Consider the following 10,013-nt stretch of genomic DNA (forward strand, 5'->3'; position numbering starts at 1 on the left):
ATTTCAATTGATGGAATTTTTCAATTTATGGAGGGTGTGGAAAGGACAAGAAGGGTATCCTTGGAAGCTGAGAATGAATGCTGCTAAGAAGGGGTTGAGAGCTAGATTTTTCTCTCATATGGTGGTGTGTGATTGGAATGGGCCATTGGATGTTGTGTGTGCAAACAGTGTGAATAAATTCAAGAATAAGTATGATAGCTGGTGCTTGTAGTATGAGAACTTCTGAAAGTGTCATACAGGATTTCGATTTATGGAGGGTGGGGAAAGGACAAGAGGGCATCCTTGGAAGCTGAGAATGAATGCTGCTAAGAAGGGGGTTGAGAGCTAGATTTTTCTCTCATATGGTGGTGTGTGATTGGAATGGATTGCCATTGGATGTTGTGTGTGCAAACAGTGTGAATAAATTCAAGAATAAGTATGATAGCTGGTACTTGTAGTATGAGATCTCCCTAGATCTCTCTCTTAATAATAATAATAAATTAACCTGTAATTATGTGTTATTACTAAACTTTACTTCCAAACAGTAAAACTCATAGACTTCAAACAAAAGAAATAAGTTTTTCATATTGTGAATACATTTAAATGAAATGACAGTGATCATTTCCAATATTTAAATTTATAATCAAATCTCAATGCATTCATTCAGTTCAATATTAACCTTGCATATATATGTATGGTATGCTCAACATATGTAATAGACAATTCAGAATTTAAAAAAATTAATGGTGCTTCTTTTCTTGCAACATAATTTCATTAACTAAAGAAATCAGTAATTATAAACAATAATTAAAACTATCAATTAAAACTATTGAAAAATATAGTACATCTCAATTGTAACATACTTAGTCTAGCCTTAAATTACTATTATAACTTGAACAGTGTATAAACCTTTAATCGATCAGTAAATCATTTTCAGCTTTCAGCACATACAAACCACTTGTATAATGTGTATATATCAGCACTATATGTTCTCCTTTTGCCTTGCTGCATGCTTGAAGTCTGAGAGGCACATATCAATGATAGGTGCACAACATCCAATGGAAATGCTGCCACTTCTCACTCCAAATCCACCTTCAGACTGGTGATGTTGGGGTTTCATTTCTTGCAAGCTACTCACTCAAGCTTCAACTAATTTGAAGTCCAGATGGATCAGATTGTGATATGTGGTCAGGCACATTTGCCTACGACACACTGCTGTGTTGTACTCGCCTTGTGTGCAGATGCTGAGTCCTGTTGGAAGGTCCACTGCCTACTGTTGTTCAGGTTCCAGGACGGTGTCTTTATACTTTGGCAGAGGTTTTGACCACTTTCTCATAGAAATGCAACTTGAATATCCCCCCCCCCCCCAATACGTTACTCCCTATCACTGACATGAGGTGAAGACCTCTGAATCCTGGGTGCTATGCAATCATCTGGGACATATACACGATCGTTTTGGTGATTAAAGACTCTTCATTGGTGAAAATCTTCTGATCTATGAAGAGGATATCGCTGTCTGTTGTTTGCATACCACCAGAGAAGTGCCTTTGATTTTTTCACCTTCTGCCACATAAGTTGTATGTTAGGAAGTTTCCAGTAGAATGATGACAAGCTCTAACCCACAGGACATCAGTTAGTATACATCATCAAATTCCTGACATGTACCCTCAAGGGGTATACAGGATATGATAGTACTACATGAAAAATTAATATCATTACTAACTTCCTATCTACAATTTTCCTCCAAATCAGTCTGTTACTTATCAAGACTCCAACATTATCAGATCTTATATTTCTATCGTCTAAGGCACTTTGTACCGTATCAATCCACTTATATCTTGGTCTTCCTCTGGGTCATTTTCCTGCTAACCTGGCAGAGAACACTTGTTTTGCTTCTTTCCTCTCCCATTCTATTTAAGTGACCATACCACCTGAGATTAGCTCTGCTAATGCATTCCTGGATGCTGACAATGTCAAGTTCTTTCCTAATATCCTCGTTTTTAATATGATATTGCCATTGATGCCACCTGTTCATGCATCTAATCTGTAACTGACTTTTCATTGTTTGTGACGAAAACATTGGTGTGTGTGTGTGGGGGGAGGGGAGATTCTTTAAGTGGGCAGCACAGTTGGCATGAAATTCTCTCATGTCATACCATCATTTTTTTGCATTATGATTTAAGCCAGTAAGAATACAGCTAAATCCCAAATTGTCACCCTATCTTTGTTCATTCAAAATTCAGACATGCACCACAAGAAGGTGAGGATTGGACATTAGATCAGAAGCTCTGGTCAGTTCATGTTTTAGCAACTTGTTCACATTCTATAACAATCTTGCTGTCAATGATATCATTGAACTAGACAAGGGGAACAGATACACCATGATACTTTTGGATTTTACTAAGGCTTTTGAAATACAGCATGGTAGACTGTTGCATAAATTGGAGAATATGGGTTTGGATTATAGAATATTAGTGTGGATAAGAGGATGGCTGATTGACAGATATCAAAAAGTGGTATATGGGGGATGTGAGTTTGCAAAATTTAAGGTAACCAGTGGTGTACCACAAGGATCAGTGCTTGGTCCACTGTCATTCAGTCTATACATTAATGATATTGGGAAGGATTTGACATGCAACATACAACTGTTTGCTGATGATGATGCAAAGATAGGTAGGGTAATCAGGAATGTTGCTGATATGCAGTGCTTGCAGAATGATTTGAATAGGCTGGAATTGTGGGCATGGGAAAATTGATGTCAGTTCAATGTAGTCATTCACTATGGGATTATGCTAGAAGAAACTGATGAGGCTAGGGATCTTAGAGTGTTAGTAGATAGGAAGTTTAAGTTCATGGACCATGTAGCAAAGATTGCAAATACAACTCAAAAGATAATTGCAATGCTGAAACGAACATTCACATGTAAAGATTAGGATGTCATTTTGCTTCTTTATAAGGCCTTGATAAGACCTCACTTGGACTATTGTGTGCAGGTCTGGTCTCCGTTGTGATTCTGATATATTGGCGAGAGTACAAAGGAGGGTGTTAAAAATAATATCAGGATTTTGGAATACTGATTATGAAGATAATTGAGAATTTGTAGACTGCAGATACCAGGAGAAAGAGGGGTGTATGATTGAGACTTACAAACTTCTGAAATTGCCATACAGGATTTCAATTGATGGAATTTTTCAATTTATTGAGGATAGGGAATTCTTAGAAGCTGAGAATGAATGCTGCTAAGAAAGGGGTGAGGGCTAGATTTTTCTCTTATATGGTGGTGCATGATTGGAATGGATTGCCATTGGATGTTGTGAGTGCAAGCAGTGTGAATGAATTCAAGAATAAATAAGATAGCTGGTGCATGGTGTAGTATGTGGCCTCCCTTTATGAGTCCTTGACTTCCTGGAAGTCTCTCTTAATAATAATACAGCAATCTCTCGATTAATGCACCCCTATTAGCGTGTCATTTTTTTTCTATACCCAAATTTGATTAGTGCACCTATATACATCTTAAAAATAAATGTTCAAGGTTTTAAAAATTTTCGATCTATACATTTTTTAAGGCTAACCATTTTAAAAAAATCGCTCACAGGATGAAATAATTTAGTTACCGATTTGAAACATTTTACAAAGTTATTTTTTAATGGCATACTACACTATTTCCATGTACACTATGTTCCAAATTTACAGCCAAAATTTGTGTCGTCTGCTTTACATACCATTTTGCTGATCATATCTCATGCAATTGTTTTCCTTAATTTTTTATTTTAAATTATTTTCCTAACCTTTAATCATGAGTAAAAGAATTAGTGAGCAAAAAAATAAGTGAAAATGATTCGAAAAGTAATCTGATTGATAGAAAAACTTGAATAATAAAGAAAAATGAACAAGGCAAGTCCAGAGCAAAGATAGGACAAGAACACAAAAATGGGTGAATCAACTGCTGAATACAAAGAGAAAGGTAAGGCTGCTTCAAGTTCATCATGCATGCACTCGAAATCAAAGTATTATAATGGGTAAATTAGAGAGACTTCTTTTTACGTGGATCGAAGATTGTAACCAAAAACGGATCCTGCTAAACACTGGCCTTATTAAATCAAAAGCATTGTCTCTTTGTAACCTGGAAAGAAAGGGCTATCAATGATGAAAAAGAATAATTCCACGTTAGTGCTGGGTGATTTGAGCGTTTCAAAAAGAAAAATAGCCTACATAATATTCTAATCACAGGCAAAGCTGCAATTGCAGATAAGGAGATATCCAGAGATTTTAAAGAAAATTGTTTAAGAAGGAGACTGTTGTGATCAACAAATATTTAATGTCGATGAAACTGGCCTTTTTTTTGGAAGCGAATGCCTTCCAAGACTTTTCTAACCAAATAAGAGAAATCTCAGGCTAGTTATAAAGTTGCAAAGTCAAATGAAATTACTGCTAGCAATATGCGAGCCATTTGGAAGCACATTCTTCCGCATTGTGCAAATGATTTTAGAGGCTTTTTAAATGAATCTAAGTTAATTAAATCTCATTCTGAGAAGTTGAGTGATTTTGACCTGCTAAATTTAGATGCACAGCGAGAAGATCCTGAAGAATATGAAGAAAATTTAATCACTGACAAGCCCAAAGTGGTTTCACAGAAACAATTTGAAAATAGTTTTCGTACAATAGAAGATTTTAAGCAGCAATGTTTAGTGGCTGACCCTGATGAAGAGAGAAGCAGTAAAATTTGCAGAAGAGGCAATAAGGCCATACCGTCAGTTGTATGAAAAAAAGAAACAGAATGCCTGCCAAACTACGTTTGCTCAGTTCTCTGTTAAGAAGCAGAATAATAAATTTATATTCTGAATATGTTTTATTATCTTTCAGCTTCATGTTTTCCTTAGGACCTGAGACATACCCTAATTCTTTTATTAAAAACTTAAGGGTCAAAAAAGAAATCGGAGGAACGAATTATACATTTTCCCATAGGTTACTATATTCGATTAATGTGCCTGTTTTAAAGAATGCATTAGGTGCATTAATCGAGGGATTGCTGTATATCGACAGACAAGTAGTTGTGTGGTCTCTTAGATATCTGTGCATAAGACTTGGGAATAGTGGGACATTACATGATAAAAAGCTAAAAAGAGTACCAATTGGTTTTCTGAAACTAAATCAGCCAGTGATGTTATTTATACACAATTGCCAGATGCTTTATCAAAACTTCTATAAGCCAATAAAACAGCATCTGTGCTTGGCATCAGAATCAAAGTGAATTGAATGCTGAGCTCAAAGAAGGAATTTCTGCTGAGAAGCTAGTATAAGCTGCTGCTTTTAGAGAACTGTAAAATCCCTTCAACAACTATGTAAGTCTCCTTGGAAGACTGTTCTAAGTGTGTTCTGTATATATGCTCTGGAAGAAAATGACAGTCCAGTATATGCCATTTGTTTATATATTTTTACCAAGAGGTCTCTTTATATTCATGTTCTTTCAACTATGATATGAATATAGTGTGTGGATAATGCTTTCACAGTCTGCTTTTCCAAATAACCAGACCTTCTAACATGCATTTAATAACCAAGCTGAATAGTATTCACCAGTGAATTGAATGCACAATTAAAAAGAAAAATAACAAGATTTGTTTTTGGTCTTTGAAAAATAAGACATCTCTTGAATTGTAAGGAAACCTTCACAGGCAAATGAACATCAAAGGGCATGGTCCATCAGAGAAATATCTCCTTTGCTGCTTTCTCTCCATCAGTGAATGCAATCTGTCCATAATGGGAAAAATATTAAATATACACTCAAACTATTCCTTTTTAGCAAATTTCCTGTCAGTGTATTAATGGACTCTAAAAAGAAATGGTACACATTTTATATTCTGAATATTTTCTTAGTTCCATCTACTAAGAAAAAATACATCAGCACTTGTATGGGTGTACAGTGGACCTAACATGGAAATAAGTAAGTACAATAATGTATGGATAGTTCTGTCTGGCAAACCACTACTTCCCACTTTCCCACAAAATCAAGTGGCAACGAAGGTTCACTCATGTTTTTCTAAGAATTCTGTAAAGTCCTCTTACACCAAAAAACCTTGTATCTGAGAAGTTTTTCTTATTTATTATGGAATAAGAAAATTTAAAATTATTATTAGCATACTGTTGAGTATGTATTCACTGTATGTTGATGGTATAAAACCTTTATTCTTGTGCAACCTTGGATGATGGCTTGTAATGATTTCAATTACATATTAGCTAATTAAACAATCTTACTGTCATTATTATTGTCTTGTCCCCCTATTAAGCTTTCAAATTATTTGATTGTTTAAATATTGTTTCATTCTGTAATAATGTGTTTTTATTTTTTTACTTTTCCAGGAATGATGATAAAACAGCAGCAGACTATAAAGTTACAGGTGGTTCAGTGCTTCATTTAGTATTAGCCTTACGAGGAGGATTCTGTTGATATATATATATTGTTTGTTTTTCTTTTTGCTTCTCCAGTAAGTTTTCTACTTATCTATAATACAGACAAGATTGATGCAGGTTTATAATATTCATAGCAGAATGCCATTTGTTTTTCTAAAAATACATTAAAAAAAAAAATTCACTAAAAGCAGGTTCTATCAACACACTGTTATTCTTTCTCTGTAAGTTATGCTGAAATAAATGTTTTGTATTAAAAGTTAATTTGTGCTGTGTGTATTTTTTTGCTATTTACATGAAAATAAACCTCAGTATAATAGTAAGATCTGGTTAGTTATTTTAGCCTTGTTTTCCTGAAATTGATGTAAACAGACAAAGATTTTACATTTAATATAAAATAAAATATGCAAAATATGTTCATTTCTGTGGGTTTCTCATCTTCTTTATATGTTCTTGTCCTGTGTCGAGTTCTCAAGGCCGGTTTCCCTTCCTTGCAGGATGAAAAAACCCCAGGATAAACCGGGGGAAAAAACCCTACTGTCCACGTCCAAGACCGGCTAACTTGGCTATGACTGAGGAAGATCCTTCGGCTCCTCACGTCACTGATGGGAATCGAACCTGGGACACTCCTTCCCCAGGCATATGGTTGCTAAGTGTACAGCCACTAGGCAAACCTGTGGGTTTGAATGTGCTAAATTCAAGTCAAATGACAATATTTATCTCAATATTTTAAAAGTTGGAGTCTTGTAAAGTCTGATTTGGAAGAAAATTATAGATAGGAAGTTAGTAATGATGTAAATTTTTCATGTAGTGCTATCATATCCTGTACACCCCTTGAGGGTACATGGCAGGAATTTGATGATAATGATATTTTAAAAGGAGGTAGAACAAAATTTTTCCATACAAATAAAATTTTACTAAAAATTCAAATACAATTACAAAATTATCAGAATCCTGAAATCTCTTAAAAGAGTGGAGGTGTATAGGATAGTATTAAAATGGTATTACATGATACAGTTCAGATTATTATTAGCTTCCTATCAACAATTTTTTTTACCAAATTAACTGCTGTTTGTTAAATTTTATGTTTAGACCTAAAAAAGATACTACTAATTGGCTCTTTTCCTTGCAGTCACACACACATTTGTTTTGCCATCTTTCCTCACCCATTCTGTTTAAGTGATTTAGCCACAACATTCTTAAATGCTAACCATGTAAGTTACTCTTTCAAACATCTGTTTTAATGAATCTATCACTGGTGCCATCCAATTAACTCCCTTAATTTGTTTCAAATTTATGGCCTTTTATATTTGATTAGTGTTTTACTTTCAGCCTCTTTCAGGTCCATGCACTGATAAGACTGTCTTATACACCTCAAAATCAAAAAATTAGAACAATCAAAGAAAACGTGTTGAATGATTTGCAATTTTAATTTATTGCATAGAAAATAATCATTACCAAATATGAATTAGCATCATCTAAATGTACATACTTTGTATATTATATAAACATATAAAAATATAAGAAAACTTATTTGAAAACATTCACAAAATTAGAATAATTTTTGTTTATTAATGTGCTTCAAAATACTACAATATTCCAAAATTTTCCAATTGGTTTGAGGAGAGGATAGAAATAATATATATTTCAGTAGCTGTGGGACTGACTTGTGTGAGGAATCGTTTATGCATGGATTTCAGTTAATCATTTTCTAAACATGGTTCAAATGAGTGATATATATCACAAGCTAAGAAGTTTCGTATGATGTCTTTACACAAAGAAGGCCAAGATCAAAGGTTTCTGGCTAAGGAATTGAAATGTTTTCAAGCAAGCATGAGATTGAGACAGTAACTGGAGGAGTTTTCAAAATAATCACTGCAATGACAGCCAAAAGTTAATAAGTACATCAAGGGATGACTCAAGATTGAACAATATTGTGAAAAAAACCTTCTGAAGTGTAAGGTATTTTTGCAGCAGATGGAAAGAACTAGATGTGAATGTGTTTAAATTTATGATTTTGAGACGACTTCACAAATTGCATTTTAAATCAAGTATGCCTAAGAAGAAGCTGCTTATGACTTCCAAGCAAAAAAGCAGATTGAGTGTGATGATGTAAACAAAGACTGTTGCAGGGTCAAGAGGACTGGGAAAAGGTACTTTTTAGCAATGCAAGGTGTGTCCCATGGTCATACCTGTTTGGCTTCTTAAGCAAGAATTCATTTGATAAAGAAGGCATGAAACGTTTACTGAAATTTGCACCCTCTGTCATGGTATGGGCTTGTATGACCACATAAGGTCCAGGTAGGCTCTGTATTGTGCACAAAAGAGTCTATTCCAAAGTATATCAAGAAATTATTAGACATATGAAGAGCCAAAGGCTTCAATTCGGCGACATATAACTTGTTTAAGTTAAGGGATATATATCCCATATCGTTTCTTAGCCGAGTAAGAAACTCAAAGAGTTTCATGCCGAATATAGTAGAAACTATATAAAGTTCGGCGATTCCAAGCATAAGCAAATACCTGGATACTGCAGCAACTGACCCTTAAGGTAGTGCAAGCTGAGGCAACTCATGTCTAAGGTGGAGCAAGCTCTGATCGCTATTCTTGATATTTACCCATAATGTGAACTTAGCTCCTAGGAGCTGTATTACTATTCAACATTATGAGAGAAGGTTCACTACAAACTTGATATTAACTAGGTCTACCTACTCACTGATGAGACCTCAAAGGTTGAAACCGGTCTGGGTAGTGACCTTCTCTCATGTTGAACAGTAATACAGCTCCTAGGAGCTAAGTTCACATTATGGGTAAATATCAAGAATAGTGATCAGAGCTTGCTCCACCTTAGACATGAGTTGCCTCAGCTTGCACTACCTTAAGGGTCAGTTGCTGCAGTATCCAGGTATTTGCTTATGCTTGGAATCGCTGAACTTTATATAGTTTCTACTATATTCAGCATGAAACTCTTTGAGTTTCTTATTCGGCTAAGAAACGATATGGGATATATATCCCTTAACTTATATCAAGAAATTTTTTTAGCACTTTATGTTACTGACATCAGAAAGTTTATGATGGTAATTTCCTTTTTTCAGCAAGATTCAGCTTCTTGTCACACTTCCAAAACCACTACTAGATGGCTCAAAGAAAGGCAAATCAATGTAATTCCTTGGCCAGCAAACACTAGATTTATTATTATTATTTGTCACCTCCAGGGAGTCCAAAGACTCATCGAGGGAGGGCATCTACTTTACAACTCTGTCTCCATCACTCACAATCCACCAATTGACTGCAACTACACCAACAGCATCTATCTCCGACCACCACCACCACCACTAGTATTTCCACAGACAATCACAAACATCCATGCCCATGGCGGGATTCGAACCCGCAGCCAAAAGATTATGTAGAAATGTTGTCAAGAAGTTGCCACATTAGACAAAAAGTAACTGTTTCTAGTCTGCAGGCCATATAGGCATGTTTTGATAAAAAAAAAGACTGAACTGCTAGTAAATATGTCCATCCATTTACGCAGGTTTTCCCAAAATGTGTTCAGTGGAACACTGGTGTTCTGCGAGAAGTTCTAGAATTTGTCATTTTAGTTTTCTGACATTTTTTCATGAATAAAT

General features: G+C 35.0%; 1 protein-coding gene across 1 annotated transcript in view; it reads left to right on the forward strand.

Moving 5' to 3' along the window:
- The window catches only part of Nedd8 (Nedd8 ubiquitin like modifier), an 81,154-nt gene extending 74,506 nt beyond the window's left edge, over window positions 1-6,648 (forward strand). The window contains exon 5 of the mRNA XM_090407984.1: window positions 6,337-6,648. Coding sequence (XP_090264110.1) covers window positions 6,337-6,424 — 88 coding nt within the window. The 3' untranslated portion in view covers window positions 6,425-6,648. The remainder of the gene's footprint in view (window positions 1-6,336) is intronic.
- The last annotated feature ends 3,365 nt before the right edge of the window (window positions 6,649-10,013 follow it).

Source organism: Typopeltis vanoorti, chromosome 18, assembly GCF_054136105.1.
Source record: "Typopeltis vanoorti isolate ZY-2024b chromosome 18, IOZ_Tvanoo_1.0, whole genome shotgun sequence".
Lineage (NCBI taxonomy): Eukaryota > Metazoa > Arthropoda > Arachnida > Uropygi > Thelyphonidae > Typopeltis > Typopeltis vanoorti.